Source organism: Miniopterus natalensis, chromosome 2 (genome assembly GCF_054644295.1).
Source record: "Miniopterus natalensis isolate mMinNat1 chromosome 2, mMinNat1.hap1, whole genome shotgun sequence".
Classification (NCBI taxonomy): Eukaryota; Metazoa; Chordata; class Mammalia; order Chiroptera; family Miniopteridae; genus Miniopterus; species Miniopterus natalensis.
The window spans coordinates 14,009,673-14,033,937 of NC_142082.1; the positions used below are offsets into that span (position 1 = coordinate 14,009,673).

Genomic DNA, 24,265 nt, shown 5'->3' on the forward strand with positions numbered 1-24,265 from the left:
TCAAACAAGCTGTGTATTCTATGGCTTATGCTGTGGATGGTCTAAAGTAGATGTGAAGAGGAACATGAGCTACAAATTCCAAGAAACACCTGAGCATACCTGACTTTGAGCCTTGGTGTAACTGGAACCAAGGTTTTGCTGCCTGTTGTCATGAAAACCAAACTCATGAGACACTGTATGTTGGATATGACAGAACTTCAGCCCCATCCAACCCTACATTCTCTCCTAGATCGAAAGCAACACTTCAAAATTCCACATACATGCTCAGCATTCCTGGCCCTACCACATGGAACAAGTGTGGAGTGCTGAGCCTTCTCAGCATTTCACTAAACTATCACTGTGTCTGGAACTGCTGAACCACAACTTCTCTCTCCCTCCCTCCCTTCTTTCCTCCCTTCCTTCCTTTCTTCCTTCCCTCCTTCCTTTCTTTCTGCTGTAGACTAAAACTTCCTCATCTATAAGTCCTTTAACACCAAATCCTTTTATTTTGTATATTTGGTCAAACAATTCTGTCTTAGCTGAACTGGGAGAAGTTCAAATATAAGGAAGAGAAAAAAGGAGAGCACAATGACATACTGAAAAAATTCTTATCAAAGTATAGAGTTAAAGAAGGTTGTGTTGGCGGGGAGAATGGCACCAGGTTAGACCGGTAGAGTCAGCAACCTCGGTACTTAAGTTTGGGCTAGGAAAGAATTCAGAGCCAAGACTCAAACTATAATAGAAAGTTTATTTAGAAAGTCACAGTAGTATAAGTGAGTGGTTGGAGAAATAGGCTTAGGAAACAAGTTACAGAGGCAAAAGAAGGGCCCTTGAAGCTTAGGAGATAGTAAAGGTAACTGTGCCTGGGGGGAGGAAGAGGGGGAGGGGAAAAGCAGGCATGCTCCCTAGAGGGAGAGTGTGCTGGGTCCTCCCTCCTAAGGGCTTTTAAGGGCAGAGGTTTTGGAGCAGTCCCAGGGAGGATCCAATAGAATATTCATCAGTTTTCCAGGTGTGTCCTTTCAGGGCTGTGGTCTTCACTGATTAGTCATTAGTCAATGCAGCTGGTCCTGATGTCAGCCATGGCATTGCTTGTCTGGTTTTGCTGCTTTTCTGGACCTGGAGCTGAAACACAACTGAAGTCTAGATGCATCTGATGTGGGTCAGAACCAACTTGTTTTGGAGCCTAATGCTTAAAGGCTATTCTCCATCCCCCTTGTTCGTTCCCCCTCTAAGGGGTCTAACCCACATAACTAGCAACATGCCAGGGGAGGAAAGGTCAGGGGAGGGTCTGAACCACATGACCAGTGATAAGAAAGGTCAGGGGGTTCTAGACTGCATGACGTGAGCAGCAATATACTAGAGGAGGAAAGATCACCCCGTTTTGCCTATAGATAGGCACCTGGGGCTTTTCACCCTGGTTACCTTCTGTAACTGGGCTATAATCCTTCCTCTGATCTTGCCAACTACCTACCGCAGCTACGTTATAATTTTTTTTAAATTTCAGGTTTATAGAGGTCTAATTTATAGAGAAAAATTCATCTTTTTTAGGTGTACAGTCAATGAGCTTTGTCAAAGGCATACAAAACTGTTTAACCAAGACCACAACCAAGACTTAGCACATTTTCATCACCCCAAACAGCTCCTTCATGGCTCTTTGTAATCAATTCCTTCCCCAGGCTTTCAGCCTTTGGCAGCCATTGATGTGATCTAGGGTTTCGCCTTTTCGGGAATGTGATATAAATGACAATATGTAATTTTTTTAATATGGTTTCTTTCAGTTAGCATAATGCTTTTAAGGTTCATTCATGCCATGTATCAATGTAATACTAAGCAGTATTACATTGCATGGATGTGCAATAATTTGTTTGTCGGTTTACCAGCTGATCATTTAGCTTGCTTTTTGATGTTTGGTGACTATGAACAAAGCTACTATAAACTCTCACATATAGTTCTTTCCGTGGATATTTATTTTCATTTCTCTTAAGTAAATATCTAGGACTGGGGCTTCTAGGTAGTATAATTACACGGTTAAGTCTAAAGGAAATATTAAAATGTTTTCCAAAGTAGCTGTACCATTTTGCATTACCGCCAGCAATGTATTAGAGTGTCAATTACTCCACTTCTGCTATAGCACTTGGTATTGTCAGATCTTATTTTCTGTTTTCCTTTTCCTATTCTCCCTCCCCCCCCCACTTCTCCTCTCCTCCTCTTTCTTTTCTTAAATCTTAGCTTTTGTAATAGGTGTGCAGTGAGATCACATTGTGGTTTTAATTTGCATTCTCTAATGTTTAACGATGTTTAGAGTCTTTTGTGTACTTATCTGCCATTGGTATCTCTTCTTTGGTGAAGCATCTGTTTAAATCACTTCGTCCACTTTTTAAAAAAGGGCTGTTTGTTTCTTATTACTGAATTAAAAGAGTTCTTTATACATTTTGAATTCAGGTGTTTATTTTCCTTTTGATTAATCTCATTAAAAGGGGACTTTTTTCCTTTTTATTGAATTTATTGGGGTGACACTCGTTAACAAAATTATACAGGTTTCAGGTGCATATCACCTATACACTCTGTTGTGTGTTCACTACCTCAAGTCAAGTCTCCATCCATCACCTCCTCCAGCTCCCCCCTCCTCCTGGCAGTCACCACACTGTTGTCCATGTCCATGAGTTTTTTCTTTTTTGCTTATTCCCTCCACAGCACCGCCACCCAGGCCCCTCCGCCCCACAGCTGTCAGCCAGCTATCTATGTGTCTCTATTATTTTATGATTTTATTTTATTATTTTTAAAATATGTTTTATTGATTTCAGAGAGAGGAAGGGAGAGGGAGAGAGAAACATCAATGATGAGAGTCATTGGTCGGTTGCCTTCTGCACGCCCCCTACTGGGGATCGAGCCTCCACGTGTTCTGACCCAGAATCCAACCGTGACTGCCTGGTACATAGGGCGACACTCAACCCTGAGCCATGCTGGCCAGGCTATGTGTCTCTATTTTGCTTGTTCATTTTGTTCATTAGAGTCCACCTATGAGTGATGGATACAAGTCTTAAATCGCATATGTGTTTTGTGAATATTTTCTTTCAGTCTGGGGTTTGTCTTTTCATTTTCTTAGTAGTGTCTTTCAAATTGTAGTTCTTAATTTTGATGAAATCCAGTTCAATTTTTTTCTTACATAGCTAGTCCTCTTTGTGTAATAACTAAGAAATCTTTGCCTAATCCAAGGTTTCAAATAATTTTTCTATGTTTTCTTTTAGAAGTTTTCTAGTTTTAGGTTTTACATTTAGGGGTATGACTCATTTTGACAGATTTTTGTATATGGTGTATGCTAAGGTTCATATTTTGCATATGGAAAACCCATTGTTCCAGCATTATTTATTGAAAAGATTATGCTTTCTCCATTGTATTACCTTGGTGTGTTTGTAAAATATCAATTAATCATACATGTGTAAGTTTATTTCTGAATTCTTTATTCTCTTCTGTTCATCTAGATGCCTTCCCTTGTGCCAATACCACACTCTCTTGATTATTATAGTTTTATAAGGTATCTTTAAAAAAACATCTTTATTGATTTCAGAGAGAGGAAAGGAGAGGGAGAGAGAGAGATAGAAACATCAATGATGAGAGAGTCACTGATTGGCTGCCTCTTGCGTGCCCCCGACTGGGGATCGAGCCTGCAACCCGGGCATGTGTCCTGACCGGGAACTGAACCCTGATCGCCTGGATCCCAGGCTGATGCTCAATCGCTGAGCCACACCCAGCTGGGCTATAGGGTATCTTGAAATCAGGTAGTGTAAATTCTCCAACTCTGGTTCTCCAAGATTACTTTAGCTATTCTAAGTCCTTTGCTTTTCTATATAGTCAGCTAGTTAATTTCTGCAAAAAAGCTGGCTGGAATTTTATTGGAATTGCATTGAATTGATAGAACATATTGGGGAGAATTGGTATTTGAACAACATTGAGTCTTCCCACCCATGAGTACAGTACATATACCCATTTACTCAGATCTTTTTTTCTCTCAGCATTGTCTTGTGGCTTTTAGCATACAAGTTGTGCAGATGATTAGTTATATTCATCCCTGCCTATTAGTGAAGTTGTATATTTTCAAAATATATTTTTATTCACTATTTGTGTTTCTTTTGAGAGTTGCCTCCACATATCCTTTGTAAAATTTTTTAACTGTTTAGTTTCTCTTATCCGATTTGTATGCACTTTCAAAGTACTCTGGTTCTTAACCTTGTGCATGTTGCAACTATTTTCCCCCAGGATGTTGCTCACCTTAATTTAATACAGTGGGCTTTGGGATATAGAAGTTTTAAGTGTTATGGAGTCAAATGTGTCAGGATTTTTTTCTTTTATGATTTCTGAGTTTGTAGCTTGCTTAAAAGGGCTTTTTCACTCCAAGATAATACAAATATTATCTTATAATTTATTTTTATACTTCATAGTTTTACTTTTCAACATTTGGCTCTTTACTCCATCTGGACTTCCTTTCTGTGTGGCTTGTGAAAGATGTAGCTTTATAGTTGTATAAATGTTTAATCAGTTGTTCCAATACCCATGTAATTGAACATCTTACATTTTCTCTACTACTTTAAAATGCCATATTTATCTTTTACTAAATGTTTATATATCAATGAGTATCTTTCTGGATTCTGATTTTTGTGGCTTTGCCCTATATTTTTCTAAATTTCTGCTAGTACCACATGATTTTTACCTCTAGAGCAGTGCGTACGTTTGCTATCATATGGAGGATTTCCACTGTGGCAGGTCCCGTGGAGACGCTCACTCAGCACCCCTTCCAGTTCCTTCAAAAGCGGGAAGGCTAACAGCTGCACTGCACAGGTGCTCCTGCACTTGCAGTTCTGTTTGGAATTTAATATTTAGAAGGCAAAGTGGAATACAGCATTTTGGAGGCTGCTGTTTGCCATCTGTGCTGGTGAGCAGATAGGAGGGTACATTTGGTTTCCTGCAGCAGTTGTAGCAGAGGTGGCACGTCTGGTCCCCACCTCCCCACCTTGGGGAAGACTGATAAATGTGGCGCATTTAAGCAGTCAGTAATTTCCTGTCTCTGTGAGGAACAGATGCTCATTGGTGGCCTAGTTCTGTATTGAGGCTTTGGGAGGTGTTCCTGAAAACTCAGCCTAGGTTCTGTTTTGTTCACCATCCCAATGAATCTGGCACAGTTCTTAATACCTAGACTAGAATAACTCCTCATGCTAATCAGGTGGAAATGAGCCCGACACAATACACCTGCTATCCTATTTCTTCTTTGTTGGGGAAGGCAGTGGTGGGAGAAGACTGAATTATTATGCGCTCTTTTGTCCTGTTTGTCTTCTGTACCAATGTATATATTACGTATTCTGATGATGACGACGATGATGATAAAATCCAAGTCCACAAAACATTTGGGAGTGATGCAAATTTTATTACAGATTTTGTAGGGAGATGGATTAGACTAGTGTTTGCATATCTCTTGGCAAAACTCAAGAAAAATCCTTCATAAAGACTTCATTTCTTTTCCCAAAGTTCTTCTCAGCTGTCATTTTCCAAACTTCCCAATTCTTTCCCCCACAGGCCTCTCTTACCTTCTGAATCCTTCACTTCTCTTCTCCCCACATCATTCTAGTAAATTTATTGTAATATTAAAATACTTCAGAATAAACAAACTCATAGAGAGATATTTCCTTGGAAAAAAGGAAAACCACACAGGTGCACACTGTTTTGAGTAGTTGTTTTGCAATGAAAGGTTTGGATTCTAAGCAGTAGTTGGATTGCAAACAGCATTTCTGCTTTGCTAGCTGGCTCTATGGTAGACTCTTTCAATAGGGGGCGCTAGAAAGAGCTTGGAGGTTGGAGGAGGGAGAAGGGCTTGCTTCTTGCTTGCCTTCTGATTGAGTGTCATCCCAGCAATGCTTCTTAAAAGCAGTTTATTCCCTTAGTAGCAGCCAAGTCCAGTTTGCAGTTTTTCTAACATATGTAAAATCAGCTTCATTGTGTGTCCCCTCAGAGACACCAGCACCTCCTGGCTGACGCCACCCCAACCCCCAAGAGTACTGCCCGTCTGGTTCACGTACTCCAGAATCTAGAATAATGTCTGGCTATAGAAGGTGCCTAATAAATATTTTGTGAATGAATAAATTCACACAGACCAGAAATATAGTGGATTTCAGATATCAAAAGTAATTCTCTTCTTAGCCCCACTCCTCAAATCCAGACCCTATCTCAGGAGCTTTGCATTAATCTTAGCAAAGTAGGCATTAATTGTCCCATTTTTAGATGAGAAAACTGGGGCTCAAAGCCTTTAGTAGATCAAATAGCTTAACCAACTTCAGTCCTTATACATAACAGATTGGGATTCAAGTTCTACATTTCATCTGAATCCTAAACCTGAGCTCTTTCCCCTGTGCCCTACAACCACTGTGATATTTTAAGGACCAGTGGGAGAGTCATTGACAAAATATAAATATTCTGATGTTACATATACACAACGAGCAAACATTTATTAAAAATAGTATTATAATAATTTTCATATATCTAATGAAAACATGGAAACTGGTACTAAAAGATGCTTTATAAACTTTATGAGAATGATCAGCAGCATACATTCTGGAGAGTCAGGACACATACGGTATATTTCTGGTTCTGAGACTAATTAGCTCTATGAACTTGGGTGGGTCCCAGGACCTCCCTGTGTATCACTTTTCTCACCTGCAAGGTGAGGGAACCAGTTTCTAGGACTTCTGATGCACATACCATTTAGCCTTATAATCTGGCAATTCTATATAGGATATGAAAATGAACTAGCTTATCCCATGCAGACAATGAGAACCATCCAAATGTAATTAAGGTAATAAATAAATGAAAGCATAGATTCATTATTCTTCCATTAAAATGTTTGTATCTCCACATGTGAAAATCTATTCTTACAACTTATGATTTGTGCTACAAAAGGAATTTGCAAAAACATTAAGTAATGTAACATTTTTTTTAAAGCTAGTTTGAGGCTACAATGATTTCTTAAGGTTTTGTTTAGAAACTGTTTTCCTTCACATTGAAAATCAAATAGAGGATTCTGCTTTCTGTTTCTGGCATAATGGTAGAATTTATTGAGAGGTTTATCCAATCAGGTGAATGAAGTAAGGTTTCTTATTTACTTGTCCTTCAATTATGTCTAAAAGGAGGCACTAAAATATTTTGATTAAGTTCTCTCCTTTTTTGTGGCCTTGTATTCAGTTATTATTTGGGGGGTGCATCAGGGAGATTTTAAAGAAATGGCTCAACCAATTAAAGAGAATAGTTGCATCACAAATTAAATTCGATGAAATCTCTGTCCATTGGTTGAGCATCTGGAGGAACTTTGACAGTCTCAGGGATTTAGGGATCTCTGAAACTTGTGACCACTGTAGTGTATGTACAGGTAATAAAGATGCTTCCTCCTTTCCCCCAAGGATGCCACTTCTCTCTCACCTCCAAGGGAGACAGCGAAGGAGGGTAGGGCAGAATGTCAGCAGAAAGAGCCCTGGACTTGGCAGTCACGAGTTCTAGTTCTCCCTTGGCCAGGGCTTTGCTGTTACTTTGGGCAGGTGACCCTCTTTCTCTGGGCTTTATCTGTGAAAGGAAGATTGGAGTAAAATATCCCTGAGACCCTTTCTGGATTTACTAGTCTATGACTTTAGAGCTGAATTTGGGGGACATGCATGGTCCAGAGGAGACTGGCTGAAGAAATTATCTCAACAAAGAGCTGTTATGAGTAAAGATACTAGAAACTGAAAGACTGAGAGCCCCCCACCAGGGAATCCTCCCAGTGGCTATGTTTATATCCCCTGGCAGACAGGCCCACTGTCTGACAGTTACCTTTAGTTAGTGTTGTGTTCCAGGTAGACAAAGCTGACTGGGGGGCTTCTAAGGAAGCCTAACTAGGCTTCCAGAGGAGTCAGGAGAGCGTTTTACTCTTGCGCAGGCTGTCTAATAGGCTTATGCAGCTTGTCCTGGGAGTAACCAAACCGAACCAGTTCTCCCAGGAGAAGTACTATTTGCTCCAGCAGTTATATTAATAGCCTAAGACCTCCTGGGACAGAGACTAATACAAGAAAATGTTATTTGTTCTTCCTTCACAATCCAAAGTGTCACATTCTTCTAGGTCAAAGCTGTACCTTTCTTTTCCACCTGGTTTTAATGCAGATAATTGCTATTTTAGTAACCTCCAAGAATCCTATCTAACCAAGGAGAGAAACAGATTAAAAAGGACTATAGAAAAAAATTCCTTAGGTTAGATGTTTTCAATTTACATTTTCATTTGGGTGTTGATGCAATAAAACTAAGTGACCAGATAATTGTCCCCTTCATTTTAGACTTTCATTCTATTTACTGTATTACAGTTAGTCATGTTGAACAGTCCTGGGCCTAGGGGGCCTTCAGAGACAATCTTGTCTGTGGTATGCTAGTAAACTGGTTCTCTAAAAACAAGCATCCAGATTTGTAGCTTTTGCTGGTTTCTGTGGTATAAATACTCTCACTGTGGTCAATTTCAAAGTATCTATGTGATGTTACTGAGTGTGGAATCCGGAAGAGATACCAAAATAGGGTTATAAGAGGCTGGCTAATGGACTATCGGCATTGGATTGATGTCAAGCATTGACTGCTCAGAGTATTCTTACTGTTTCAAAAAGATTTGCCCTCCATTGGACTGTAGTACAAGCACAGTGCAGTGGCCACATGAATTAAATCATATTAATTAAATCATAGTCAAGGCTCTCCTAATCAGCCACACAAACCTTCTCTAACTTTGCATTACCTAGTTTCTCCTGCCCCAAGGATTATATTAGTCTTGTTGTGACTGTCAGTCAAGATGTCCTGCCCTGGCTAAGGGGTGGCCACCTGGTCTAGGCCAGGCCAATAAGACTCTCTCTCTATGAATACTGACTGAACAGAGTGAATTAATTTACAAAGCGGTTGAAGCTGCAAAAGAGGGCACAGTAACATGGCTGCTGCCTTCCCCTCTGGAGCTCTGCGCTAGAGATGCCACAGGGAACTTGAAAGATCTGAGAAGCTGATGTGAAATTTCTGAGATACCTCTGGTTGCATCCTAATCCAGGAGAGAAAGATAGGTAGACAGCACCACAGGCAGAAGATGGCTGGGTGCATGGATGGGCAACATTTGTCTGTACTTCCTTCCGTCCCTCACCTGCCCTAGGGGTTTCACTGCCCCCACTGCCACTCTTCTTGAAGAGAAAAAACCAGCCAACCCAAGACTGGCTGCAGACAACAGAGAGACATCAGGGCCCTGCTGGGACCCAACAAGGATTCCAGAAATTACATAAAAATGACAAGAGGAAAAGACAAGTCCTCCAGTTCCTGTGTGTCCTTCTTTCCACCCCTCCTATCACATCTCAAGCACTGGATGATTACAACCAAGGGAAGCAGAGATGGTTGTAAGAAACCAGACCTCCCGGGCAGGAGTATAAGGAGGATGGACCTGAATTAACATCCTAGGTGTTTAGGTGTTCTCTCTTTCTCTTTCTCTCCACCCCACCCCTACCACCACTCCCTCAAGTCACCAACACACACTTTTCTCTCGCTGTCTCTCCCTAAACTCAAAAAGTGGCACAATCTAGGGCCTGAGCTAAAGACCCTGCACTGAGGTTCACATCAGCCAAGGCACCCAGTATTCTGAGAGAGTGTGACTCAAAGAGAAAAAATAACAGAGAAGCACGACTGTGATCAAAGAAAACAGATGAAACAGTAGACACCAAATGAATTCGCAATCATGAATCAGGGAGGGTAAAAAACCCATAAAAACAACACCATGGTCTCCTTCAAGTGCATAAGGAGAACTTGGTAATGTAAAGCAAGTAGTCATAAATGATAACCTATTGGGGATGCGATGCTGGGTATTAAAAACACAGGCTCAGTGGGTGGGGCAGAGAGGGCCCAATGACCAGTCTTTCTGGAGAAGAGTGAAATGAACAATTTGTACCTTTGGCCTAGCAACCCCATTCTAGGCTGTGTTGTTAATCAGTTTTCCCCAAATACACCTGACAATAAGTTCACATGGCACTCTTGTGAAACCGAAGGATTCTAGGGCCCCCTGCAGAGCTGCTGCGTCAGAATCTCCAGGGACCTCTCCTCTAACGCCCTAGAGCTGTGAGCTGGCTGCATGATGTGAAAGATTAATTTGGTCCAGGCTAGAGACAGGCCCAAGGGCTGCACCTTGATGGGGATGAGCAGGCTCTTGGGCCCCCTTTCCTCTAAGCCCAGTCCAAGTCTCAGCCCTCTGAGCAGCCCAATGTGATGAGGCAAATACAATGAAAAAAGGGGGAACATGTTCCCTCCTGAGAGCTAGATCAGAGTGCCTCTAATCCTTCTAAACTGTGTCTGGAAAGGATCTTATTTTCCAGTAACAGAATCCAACTCCAATAACTTAGGAAGAACATTATTAGAAGGCTATTTGGGAGCTCCCATTCATGTGACAAGGCTGGAGGAGCAGGGTTTTAATACAGCAGGATTTTAAAACAGCAGCAACTCTCCTTCACTCTGTTAACAATGTCCACTCTTCTTTCTCATCCTCTAAATGCTCTGGGTGCAAGTCAGACACTGGTCCACTGTGCCTCCTCATTGCAGGGACACATACCACACTCTGGCTGGTCTCGGGGATGCCCTTCTTGACTTGAGATGAAGAAAGAAGCATCCCCATCATACTCCCTTCGTGCATATTGGAAAGGACCCAGAGAGTACCTCTCTCCAAATACATTTCCTTCAAAATTTTTTCTCTCAGTTTCAACTCTTTTATGTATTTGACTTGGCTGAAGTAGTCAAGAGTTGTATAAACAGTTTTCATCCTAATTTGTAAGCCCTCTGGGGTGGTCTGTCTTATAACTCACTTTGGTATTTAACATCTATTGTCTTCATGTCTTAGCCAAAACTGGGAAAGAAACCCATTTTTATATATTTTATACATGAAGAGCATTTATAACACTGTTTAATAAGTGTTAGCTATTATTACTATCCTGGACATAAAACAAGACATGGGTAGTTTAAGATAAGTGGAACTAAAACAAAAAAACCCACTCAGGTTGTCTTTCTCTAACAAATAGCCTTGGATAATAAATTTTATGTTTTCTACATAGAAGAGATTTTGCTCTATTTGGGATACATTAACTACAGTTAAACTTAAGCAGAGCAATGGACTCATGATTTCTTATTTCTAGTTAGTGATGCTTTGAAACTGAGCCACACTAAGCAACGTTTTGTGCAGCAGCAATTGTGACTGGACTGATATGTTCACAAGAGAGCTCATAAGCAATGACATCCCCATAGAAATGAATACACTGGTTTCCAAATATTATTCTTCATTAAAAGGAACCAGGACTCCTTAGATAAATGGCTGGTTCCAGGGCCAGGGCAGGGTAAATGTATGATGAATTTGAAACATTTTATTGCACAAGAAAGTAGAGACATGCTTAAAATATGACAGGAACATGTCAAAAGGACACAGGAACTGGCTTGAAGGGACTCTCTTGGGCAAATCTGGGTCAATTTAAGCATAAAAAAATTTATAGTAATGGATTATAATCCCTTGAATAAAATAGGAAGCCATGAGTCCATACTGATATAAGTAAACAAATAAATAAATGTAAATTGACAGTCATTATGGAGAACAGTATGAAGGTTCCTTTAGAAATTAAAAATAGAATTAGCATGTGATTTAGCAATTTCTTTCCTGGGTATATATCGAAAGGAATAAAATCACTATCTCAAGGAGATATCTGAGCATGTCTTTGTTTGGGGGAGGCGCACATTTATGTATGTAGAAGCGACGGAGCACCTTATTTGAAGCTTGCACTCAATGGTTCAAAATAGACTAAAGTCTGAAAACTAGAAAAGAGGAAGGACAGAGGAAAAGATGAAGGGTGGGAATGGATAGGAAGAGAGACAAGCTCAAAAAAGGTACAACTGGGGAATCTGGGTGAAGTGGATGTGGGAATTCTTTAAACTGTTGTTGCAATTATTGAAAAATAAATTAATAAAACTATTTCATCATCTAGCTAATCTCTTAACAGTGTTCTAGAGTCACAGTGCTCCTTGGATTACAGATTTTAAATATTATTTAAGTTTCTATTCCTTATCTTAATATCAGTTATTTTGTGACCAAGTCTGAAATGTAGTAGTTCATTCTTGTCTTACTTCCACTACAACACATGGTCAGTGTTAATACCTACTCAGAACCTCTGAAGTGTTGGGTAAAAATGAAGATTCTGAGGCTCTCTAGATCTATGAAGTAAAAAATTGGAACGAGGACCATGAATCTACATTGTTACCAAGCTTCCTTGAGTGATTCTTATGCACACTAAAATTTAAGAGCTATTGTCACATGGTTTCTATGGCATTGAGACTGGTAATTGTGACAATGACCAAAGAAATGCCTTCAAGACAAACAAAATTATATCATGAAATCCTAATTTTAAATCTAATTATTTTTCAGTTCCTTGGAGTACTTATTCAAGTAATTTTTATGGATCCTTGCATCCTTGAGAATTTCTGTTCACATTACACAGAAAGCTTGGTTGAGTGTAAAATTCTTGGGGCGTACACTTTCCCCATCAAAATGCTGTAGATATTGCCGATTGACTTCTGGAATTTAACATCTCAGAGAAATTTGAGGAATGCCTAAGTTTTGTTCTGTTTTTAGAGTTCTAGTATTAATTTTCTGCCTGGATGCTTCTATGCTCATTAATCATTTCATTTTTTAAAATTGCCAAGATGTGCCATTGATCTGGCCTGTTGTACTACTCAGAATGTGTAACATGAATATACAATAATACTAAGAATGCTTTCCAACACAGGATAATTTCCTTCCATTCCATCTTTGACTATTGGTCTGGTGAGTATCATGCCAGATCCCGTCAATCCTCCTCACCTTTACTCCTACTCTCTGCATGTCCCCTGAAATGTACTCTTGCCTCCTTTGCCTGCAAAATCCCTCCTCATTATTTTCATCATGGCTTAATAAAACATACCAATTTATAAGTATGTTGTTTAAAAAGCAAAGTAGATGTTTATAATTTTTTGCAAATGTTTTTCTCTTCTGTGCTTTTTAAATTGTGAAACATACATACACACAAAAGACATAAAAAAATACAAATACTTGTGTACCCACCATCCCGGTTGAGAAAGAGAACTTTAAAAGTACTTTAGAAGTCCCCTCCATGCCTCTCCTTTATTACCTTTTAAAAACATATTTCCCATCTAAGAATACATACTTAGCTATCATATTTAGTTTTGAAAAATTAAGAGGCAGTGTCAGGAAAGGCAGAATTGTCCCTATTTAATGAAGGCTCCCAGATAACGGGCACAGTCTCTGAGTCATGGTCTGGCTTCATCTTCCCTGACTGTTACCCACGGTTGGAAGTCAGTGGGCAAAGTCATAAATAAGTCCTAGGAAACTTAGGGCCTGCAGGCATCTGAGAGAACTATGGAGTGGAGTACAGGTCATCCAGAAGAAATATGGTTAGAAAGAGTGAGCTGTACTGTATTTTCTCCTTTGCTTACCATGTTCTACTTCCCGCTCTCAAGTAATTCAAATCAGAATATTTTGTGTGAAATGAGTATCTTAAACTAACACTGGCAGTAGGACTTGGAGGAGAGAGTAGTAATAAACCTTTTCAAAGGTTTAACATTTGTTCAGATACAACTTTTTACCAACTAAAAAATTTTAATTCCTCTTTTTTGCTGCCTTCCCAAACTAAAAACCTGTTAGCACTTCCACAGCATAAAGCCAATTTATACATCCGCTAGAGCAATTTTTGGATTTATCGCCCTCTCGTGGCATTTCAAGGAACTAGCCTGTGTGTTGTCAAAGAGAGGCTATCTGCTGCTGTTGCTATTAAAATCTCAATGGAATGCATCCCTCTGTTTTTAATATTTTCCTAATTGAATATGCATGATTTTTGTAATCATAAAAAAGCTATAATTTTCAAAGTAATTTGATGAGTTTCTCATACAACATAAGGACATTAGGAAGCTGAACAAACGTACAAATATAAATTATATGTTTATGAAATACAACCTATTTCTAATGTTACTTTGTTTTTATTTCTTACTCTTAGTTGAATTATAACCTTCAAATGAATTTTTTGTAATTCAAATATTTATAAATAAATATCTGAAGTTCTTTGTAATAAAAAATCCATTGTTTTATATAGCAAAAATCCAAATTGTTTCTGCTGCTCAATTTCAAAATAAATCTGAAATCTTTAATATGCATATTTAAGTATGTTTACTTAAACAAGCACATATGAAAATGTGCAAAATAAATGTTCTTGGATTATCTATTTAACAAAACGCCTTTTTTTACACACCTCCCGTCACTGGATTGTCATACAGGTCTGTGCCTGTGAGCAAGGCTACACATCCCCATGCTGTGGGTAGAGCAGAGGACCCTGTTTGTTTTGTGTTCTAGATGAGATAGGGCATGATTTGTATACCAGATTACACCAATGTTTCTAAGCAATTGCATAATATCAGACAAGAAAGCCTATTAGATCAAGGAATTATTTAACTCACAAATTTTACATATATACATATGTATCTCCTATGCATATATATTTGTATCTAAGCCTCATAAAATTATTTAAACTTTCAAATATTTTATATAGCAAAGGAGTTCTCGCTAAGCAAATATAAGATAAATGTATATTGCCAGATGGGAGCCACAGAAGATAGAGATGGGAGAGATAACCCCCTCCCCTATCCTCCCTGAGAGCAGAAACAGTGCTTGTCACGAGTTTAATCAATCTGGGTCCAGTCTTTTCATTTTCTGCTCATGTCTATGGCCCAGTAACTGCCTACGTTTTCCATTCTTCTTCTTTTTTCAAATAAGCATTCTTATTCCAGCTACCCTGCTGCTGCTCCTACTATTTTATATTGGGTATGGTCAGAGAGAATGACTTGTCTTTTGGTTTATAAGTTAAGTGGCTAGACCAAGAAGAGCCCCATTTGGGCCTGATGAAGAGGACTGAACATCACCCAGAGATCGTAGGTACTGAGCTGGATGCACTGGCTAAATAGGATCTCAGGATTATCTCCACTGGGGAAGGGGTGAATGTGCATTATGTGTAGGATTAGGGTGTGCATGAACATGTGTGTCCACCAGGACTGGGGCAGAGACTGTTAGTTGTCAGAATGTTTGATCTTCCCTTTTTCAACATCAATAGATTTTCAACTGTTTATAGTTAACTGTTCACAGAACCATGACATTTCCGCTAGCCTGTTTTGCAACTAGTGTGTGGTTATGTGACTAAGTTCCAAGACATGGAACAGAAGCATAAATAATGTGCATGACTTCTGGGTGTGACCATAAAAGGACAATGCACATTCTCCCTTTCAATTTCTCCCTCTCCCCACTGGCTGGACTGCACAGAGAATGTCGAGCTGTCTGGAACATAGGCATGAGAACAACACACTAGGAATGGTGCAGCAACACGATAGAGCCCAGGGCCCTTGACATCTTTGCATTACAGAGCCAAGCTTCAACTTCCAAGAGAAATAAACTTTTATGTCATTCAAACTACTGGCATTTAAGGTCTTTTTCTTACACGGTTCAATCTTCATTCTAAAAACAAACAAAAAGCCAAGGAAAAAAGCAGCTATCATAAAGGGCAGAATCCAACAAAATTTGGAGATTTGGGGAAAACATTCTGGAGAAGTAAAGTTAAGTTTAATCTCAAATCTAAAGAATCCCAGAAATTAGTCTGGAAAAGCTCTGACATGAGAACTAGCATAGGATGTTGAGGTACTGAGAGAAGCTAATATGGAAGGAGACAGAAGGTGTATCATGCTGAATCTGGAGCAATAAGCACAACCCAGATAATTATGAGCATTGCAGTCATCCTGACTACGGAAGGTGAAGAAGATGAGAAGTCAAAAGTAAATTCCATATTTCTGGCTCAGTTAACTGTGCAGATTGTAGAATTATTTGCCAAGAAAAGAAACAACAGAGAAGTAGAACGTTTTGGTGGGAAGATGAGTTCACTTTTGGATATGTTGAGTTTGAGTTGTTTGTAAGTAGGCAATTAGATATGTGGATCTGGTGTTCAGAATTAAGATTTTGGGTGGAAATACAAGTTTTGGAGCCATTGGCAAATGAACGGTAAATAAAGCTACGAGAATGGATAGGAACACCTAGGGTTAAAGTCTATGCTGAGAAAAGAATATAATAGAAGAGGGTCTAATATACAGCTCTGAAAGAATTCCTATATTATACAATTGAATATAATTGTATATATTATACAATTACACAGTTCCAGGGGGAACTGATCAGGGAGATTAGAAAGAAATGGCCAGAGAAAGGAAGGAAGCCAGGCAAGTGTGTTGCCATGGAGACCAAAGTAAGACAGAGTTTCCGTAAGTAAAGAATGGCTAACAATATAGGGTGCTGTTGAAAGGTCAACTAGGATGAGCTCTGACAAGAGCCTACTGGGTTTAACCACATGGAGATAATTGGTGACTTCAATGGAGCAGTAAAGGCCCTGCACTGTGGGGGTGGAATCCAAATTAGGGTAGACTATATAGTAAATGGATGGTGTGGGAAAAGAGACACTTCTTTTAAGAGTTTATCTCTGGGGAAGGGGGGGGAAGGAGAAAGGGAAGGGGAGATAGGTAGCTAGCTACAGGGTTTCTGAGGTTGAGGGAGGTGTTTTGTGTGGTTTGTCTTTTTAAGTTGGAAATTTTTGAGTTGAGCCTTTTAAATACAGTAGGAAAAGGTCCACTTGCAAGGAAAAGACTGAGAATACAGGAGAGTTGATAATATAAAATTCAATTGCAATGAAAGAGAATAACTAATTCTAAACCCCTCAGGTTTGTGCTATGCCTCAAACATTTAGGGAGGCTTTCCCCTTTAGCTGCTCAACTAGGGCACATGTTTTCTTAGGCAAAAGGCACTAGCATCACTGGGATTTCTTCCTTGGTGGTATATGGAAGGTAACAGCACAGTCAACATATAAAAATATACGGGTCTCCTGAATGTTGATATCACACAATCAGGGAAATACAGGCTGTATGACTTAGGATGGTTCCACTTATGATTTTTTGACTTTTCAATGGTGTGAAAGCGATCCACATTCAGTAGAAACCATACTTCGAATTTTGAATTTGATCTTTTCCCAGGCTAATGATATGTGTTAGAATACTCGCTCATGATTCTGGGTGGTGAAAATGAGCCATAGCTCCCGCTCAGCCACACATGATCGTTAGGATAAACAACTAATACACTACAGCATGGTATTAAATGCATTTCAACTTACGATATTATCAACTTAAACAATATGTTTATTGGGACGTAACCCCATCTTATGTTAAGGAGCATCTGTATGGGACACTGGTATTTCTTGGACATTCCAGGCATGTTCTCATCTCAGGGCCTTTTCCTTTTTTTAAGAATTTATCTTTATTGAAAGTATTACAGATGTCCCTTTCCTCCCCACTGATGCCCTCCACCCCGCATCCACCCCTCCAGGCCTTTCCCATACTACTGTCTGTGTCCAAGGTTATGCATTTATGCATATAGGTTCTTTGATTAATCTTCCCTACCCACTCCCTCAGCCCTGACTTCCCTCTGAGATTCCTCTGTCTGTTCCATGCTTCTATGTCTCTGGATCTATTTTGTTCATCAGTTTACTTTGCTCATTATATTCCACATATGAGATCACGTGATACTTGTCAAGGTCTTTTTTCACTTGATGCCTGCTCTGCCTGAAATTCTCTTCCCTCAGCCTCAGTTTGCTCCCTCACCTCCTTCAGGACTTTGCTCAAATAGCACATCATTAAGAAGACCCTCCCATAACCACTCTATTTAAAATTGCAACCCCTCCTCCTCAAATGGACAGCCCCTTATCCTCCTTACCTGCTTAATATTTCTCCATATTGTAAACACTTTACTGACTTCTTTCGTTTATTGCCTGTAACCCACTTCTTGAATGTAAAATCCACTAGGGCAAAGTTTTTGTCATTTTGTTCAATGCTCATTCCTGGCACATAAAAGGCGCTCAATAAATATTTGTTGAATGAATGAATGCTTATTGTATCTTAGTCCTGTATCTCACCTAAGCTACAGGCAGCGGTACTAAGGTATGAGCCCATTATTTGCAGTGTAGATAAATTATCAGTCCTTGATCGTGAATCTTAATAGTTGAGTCACAAGTATCAAATCAAAAAGTTCAAGTGAAACAGTTTGTAACTAGTGCTTATTAATGTTTATGTAATATGGATCCCGATAATGCTCATTAGGTCTTTCTTCTTTGAGAGAAAAATGAGATTAACAATTCTCATTAATTTCTCTGCAGTTGTGTGTCAGGACTCAAAGTTATTATCTGAAGAGAAAATGAATAAATCCAGGCAAAAACAGATTATTAGTTCAGGAGTTGTACCTTAGAAGTCTTTATAATTTCTGAGCCTATAAACCTTAGTTTATAAACACAAAGTTAAGTCTGTAATTATAAGGAAAAAAATAAAGTCCACTTAGGAAGAAACAGGTGATATCAGAAGTAAAGTATCTGTGGTAGATTTCCAGTTGTGTCCCATTCTTTATTAGGGAATTGTATGTCGTCACCCATTACCATGTGGTTTGACGTGATCCTGTATTTGTTACAATAATGCCGAATAACAAACCATCCTAGTCGCAACAGTAGGCATTTATTCTTCTTCTTTACAGGTCTGGGAGTCTGCTGGGATGGCTTTACTTCAGGATGTGGCTTTCCTGGGCTTGTCTGAAAAAGTCTCTCTCACCCTAGAGTCTAGGACTCCAAGTTGAAGTTGTCATTTCATTTTCTTTTGGCATAGTTTCTAATGAGAAATTATGAAATTTCTTATTGGTTCTTTGTATATACCTTTTTTTCTCTAGCAGCTCTTAAGATTTTCTCTTTATCACTGTTTTTCACCAGTGTGACTATGATATGGCCTGTTGTTTCCTTTATAGTTATCCTACTTGGACTTCTTTGATCTTCTTAGATCTGTAGTTTATAGGTCATTAAATTTGGAATGCTTTTGTCCTTTACTTCTTCAAGTATTTTTTTCTTCACTCTCATCCCATTTCTGAGGCTGCAATTAGCCTCTTTTATATTGTCCCATATGTCACTGAGACTCTTTCTCCCCTTCAGTTTATTTTCTCCGTGTGTTATATTTTGGATTGTTTCTATTGCTATGTCTGCAAATTCATTATTTTTTGTGCAGTGCCTGATGTGCTAACGGTACCACACAAAGAATCTTAAAATTTCAGGTATTTTTCATATCCAGAAATTCTACTTGCTGCTTCTTTCTAAAAAAGAAAATCTCTTCAGTTTCTCTCCTGCCATCTTTTCCTTTAAATCCTTGAGCATATTGAAGGCATTTGTAATAGGTGTTTAAAGTCCTTGCCTATTAATGCCATCCTTTTTGTCCTTTCTGGATATTTCTATTGCCTGTATGATACAGTTTCCTACATCATGTTTATTAATTTTTGACTGGATGCCTGATATGTTGAATTTAATGAGTCCTGTATTTTGTCACAGCCTTTAAGAGGGAATTAGGCATATTCAACCGTCTCTCCACTCTGGCTGCCAGGAACTCATGATTCCTAGTCCTCTGTGCAGAGAAGTATTTGGCTTCCTGCTCCCCCCAAATTGTTCTTTCCTGGCCTTGGGGAGTTTCCATGACATATTCACTGGTTTTTATTCTAAAAAAGATGCAGGGGTGCTTCTACGTAGATTTCTGACGCTCCTTCTCCATGACCTCCACCTCATAAATTCCAACGAACTCACCCCAGTCCTCTCCAGAGATCTCCGTCTTGCTTCCCTTGGTCTCCGAGTTCCTCCTCCTGCCCCTCAAACTGGAAGTTACCTCCGGGCTGAAAGCCAGGGTGCCAGAGGGCTCATCTTGTCTCTTTTCCGTCAGGTACAACAGTCCAGAAATGCCTGTTGCCCTCGGGCTGAAAAGTTGTTTCATACCTTATGCTCAGTTTTTTAATAATCCCAGACCCATTTCTTCTTGCCCAGAAGAGGACATCTTCCTTTGTTATTGGCTCTAGATAAAACTCACCCCTCAACATGGTACTCCTCATTTTCCTTCTCAGAAAACATTAGTGGGGTCACTTACTCTGGTGGTATCCTCTAATGACTAAAGACTAGACCCCAATATAACTTAAATTCGACCGGCACTACCTCCGCAGGCGGATGGCTGTGCCGCTTTGCCACCCGCGGGCGCCTCCCTCCCGCTTCCTCCCGCCGGCGTCCGCGCAAGCGCGCTCATTCTTTGCGCGCCGACTCACTGCGCCTGCGCAGCGTGTAGACGCCTCACGCTCCCGGAAGTGGGAGGTGTCCGCTGGAGTTTGTGTGGCCGCCGCCGCGGGAACGCGAGCCGGTAATTTTTCGACGCAGAAAGGCGAGGTTTTCGAGCTTGGCCGAGTGAGAGGGAGCGACTGTCCGTCAGCAGCAGCTCTCTTCTTGCGTGACACCCGGCATGGAGTGTGAGCAGAGCACACAACCTGGCGGCAAGGCCCTGGCTCCCGCGCGGCTGGAGTCGCCGCGGTCCGAGCCCGGGGAGGAGCCGCGGCATCGGCATCCCGAGGTGAGGAGTCGGCCCGCGCGCCCGCGTCTTCCCGATGCTCCGCGGAATCCGCAGCCTGCGCGCCCTCCGGCCCCAGCCCAGGCCGCTTTGTCTGTTCCCAGCTCCGGGACCCTTTACTCGGGAGGTTGCCATTGAGCTCTCTCTGGACCGAATTACCTTCTGGATGAGAGTAAATAGTCTCGGGAAGTACGTCAGCTCTGGTTTTATAAGCTCTGAGTGGGAATTCTGAACTAAACATGCCGTGCACACTGTTGCTATTGTCATTCTGTCTAGCTCTTATCGGTAATTGGTAGGCTTTTTTTTTTTTTTTTTTTTTTAATCGCTCTATGTGTATGTCACTTAAGACCTTTAGGCCCATCTCCTTCCTGCCTTAACAAAGGTGATTGTGTCTATTAGTTAGAGCTTCGTCCCTGATTTTAGCCCATTTACCACTATCTTATATAGACATCCGACTACTTTTCTTAATGATTTCGACCGTTCACTGGTAGATCCTTCAGTGACAAAATTGTAAAAACGGACTTATGAGTTTACTTATTCATCTTTAGTGAATATAGTTATTTTGATGAGCGCTGTGGATTGTGAATTATCTAATGCTTCATGAAACTGGTCATTTTCTATGAATAGCAAACTAATGTTGAGCATCTCATAGAGTGAATACTTGCAAAAGGCTTCCCGGCTACTGCTGCTGCCGTTTACAGCTAATTCTCCAAGCGGCAGCTGGCATGATCTTTTTAAATAAGCGGTCTGACTGGGCTGCTGCCCTCCTCAGCCTTCAGTCTGCTGCCCCTCAGGACCCCGCTCCTGTGCCCGCAGCTGACTGCGCGCACGCAGCCCTTCCTTCTGCTCCCAGCGCCGCCCGGCCGCCCGGCCGCCTTTCCTTCTCTGCGGGTCTTTGTGTGGGCCCTTTGCCCTGCGTGCCCCTCCTGTGGGTTTTTGCACAGTTACCTCATTCCCTAGATGGACCTAGGAGAGGAAGCAGATCTTTACAGCATGCCTAGGAGAGGTCTCGCAGTGTTACTTGTGGGTAATTTTTGAAGCTTCTGTCTTAAATAAGAATTAAGCCAGTGAATCAGATAGAGAATTTAGCCAAAGCGAAAATTTGCTTAAATTAACTGAGACATCTGTTTTGGTACACATACTACTCCTCCGTGTTGGCCTAAATTTGAACCTGACTGAAGACGAACTTTAAAATTCAGTGTAAATTAAAAAAACAGGGTCGGTTATCCTGATTAAATTCTAATGATAAAGTAGCCAGTTATACATTTAATATATTATTGAAAGCTAATTATTTTCTTAGTTTTAGTCAAAGATCAGTGTAATAAAGCTTGTAAATATTTGTCAACAAGGAACTTCAGGATAGTTATTTTTCGGTTTATGGACAATTTACACGTTAGAATTGCTGACTTTTAGAGGAGGTGGAGTGAGTAATTCTTGAGTACTCTAGTACAGTACCTAGCATTACATTTCCAGTAAATGTGTGTTCCATTAAATGGAAAACTTAGAGTGAGAAATAGTCCCTGAACTATCAGGGTCAGTTCTTAGTCAAGGACTATGGCCTGTTCCTGGTTATCCTCCCTTAATCTGTAATGAAAGTTCATATGGGGACAGGGTAAGTATGACTAAGTTAACAAGCTTCCATATGGATTAATAGTAAGTACCAAAGTATTTTTGAAAAATCTGGAACATCCCTAATATTTGTAACATTGCATGTGGAAAATAGGTAACATAAATGAATCTTTGAAATAGCATCTTAGTATTTTGGGACTACCTGTGGAATGATTAAAATTAAGTCATTTTAAAAAAATACAAATTTTGATTTAAGAGAAAAGGTTTATATGGCATAATAATATAATTATCCTGAATAACTATTATATGGGACTTTTTGGAAATTGTGTGCTTGAAGCTGAATACATTTTTTTGCCTTGGGTACTAGGAAATTTTGAACTAGATTTCTAGTCTCTTTTGTTTTTAAATTGGACAATTTCTGTTAGCCTTGTGCAATGAAGTCAGATTAAAAAAGTTGTGTATAATGTTGTGAAGATTATTTTTAAAATTAGTTTGTAAATTTTAGAATATTGTTAGTGAAAGGTCTGTTCTATAATCTGGTGGTAATAAGTAAAATTATCATTTATTAATAGCCAGGGTAGGTATGGTACATAATCTCATTTAATCCTTATAATAATCTTGCCTAAATACTGTTTACGATTACCAAATAACCAAGTGCCATTTGAGACCATTATTATGCTTTGTTTTATAGTTAAGGAAATGGAAAATCAGAGGTTAATAAGTAACTACCTCAGGTCATGCTGCTAGTAAATAGTCAGCTGTGGCTCTGTACTGAGGTGGCTGTGACTCGCAACATCAGTGCTCTTTTTACTTAACTTCATTGTTTATAAGGAACTTCTTGACTCAGAAGAGAACACCGTCAGTTGTATGGGAGAAACATCTCTTCCTATGCTGCCTTCCTTCCAGTAGTTGTGACAGGCATATTTCATTGAACTTGGAGCACAAAGAGACCCCCTCTTCAGGGGTTTGAATCTTTAAGATGTTTGTACTAATTTTAAACGATCTTTTTCCTTTTTTGGTAGAAAAAGCAACGATGTAGATATGATGGCCAAGAAACAAAAGGATCTAAGTTTATTACCTCCAATTCAAGTGATTTCAGTGACCCAGTTTACAAAGAGATTGCTATTACGAATGGTTGCATTAATAGAATGAGCAAGGAAGAACTCAGAGCTAAACTTTCAGAATTCAAGCTTGAAACCAGGTAAATAAAAATAACTTTTAAAAATTATAAAAATAGTACATGCTCATCCTAGAAAAGTCTCGAAAACATTGAAAAAATTAAAATAGTCTATAATTTTACCATAAAGAAATAACCATAATTAACAATTCAGGTAACAACTGTAACTTATATTCTTGTACTTCAATCTTTATGTGCAACTGTTTTTTTTTTCCTGTCAGTATTTTAGTTTGGGGAGTCAGTCTCTGAATATTTTGACAGTCTACCAGTAGTGTATAGGAATATCTATCTTATTATACCAAGTATGTTTTAAATTCTTTTAGTTGCTCATTTAGTTGCTGAATAATATTTTATTAATGAGATTGAATATTTTCTTTTATCCATTTGTATCATTTTATAAGGAGGGTTTCTTTGAAACCAGATTATTTTAAAAAGACATTCACATACCAGGAAGTATTTTCTTCCTGTTTTGATTTCTAAAACTATACAGAATAATGGTATGCATTATGTTTAACTGTATATTGAATGAGAATTCAGTGCAGCTTAGCCAACTCTGTGTGTGTGTGTATGTGTAAGTATTCAGTGAGATGTATACACACTTAAGATTTTATTAGTTTTTTTGCAAAACATATTTTGATTTGTGGCACGGGTCAGGAATGGCCTTTGGAAATCTAGAAAAACATGAAGATATTTGATAGGCAATAGAACTTCTAGGTATCAGGAAAAATACTGACTATATACAGTAGATAAGAACTGTTTCTGGGTATCCCCGAATTCTTGTCTTATAAGGAGTATTGCTCCTCTTTCCTTTAATACAGAGCCCCTACTACTTTTCAAAAGAGCACACATATTTTTTCTTTTTCTAAGTTGTCTACATCTTAGTTTGTGAAGAAAAATTTTACCTCATTTCCCCTTCTTTCTATTATGAAGATACAACCTGTGGCCTGTGAATTT

At 39.5% G+C, this 24,265-nt stretch overlaps 1 protein-coding gene across 5 annotated transcripts in view; it reads left to right on the forward strand.

Annotated features, from left to right (window-relative positions):
• Positions 1-24,265, forward strand: part of ERI1 (exoribonuclease 1) — a 49,674-nt gene that overhangs the window by 5,574 nt on the left and 19,835 nt on the right. For 3 of the 5 annotated variants that reach the window (XM_087814141.1, XM_087814142.1, XM_087814143.1), the window contains exon 3: positions 23,157-23,335. In XM_087814141.1, the coding sequence (XP_087670267.1) occupies positions 23,283-23,335 (53 nt within the window). In that variant the 5' untranslated portion in view covers positions 23,157-23,282. Of the gene's footprint in view, positions 1-20,371; positions 20,569-20,697; positions 20,755-23,156; positions 23,336-24,265 lie in introns of those variants that run through there. The other 2 variants (XM_087814140.1, XM_087814144.1) reach the window with 2 other exon arrangements.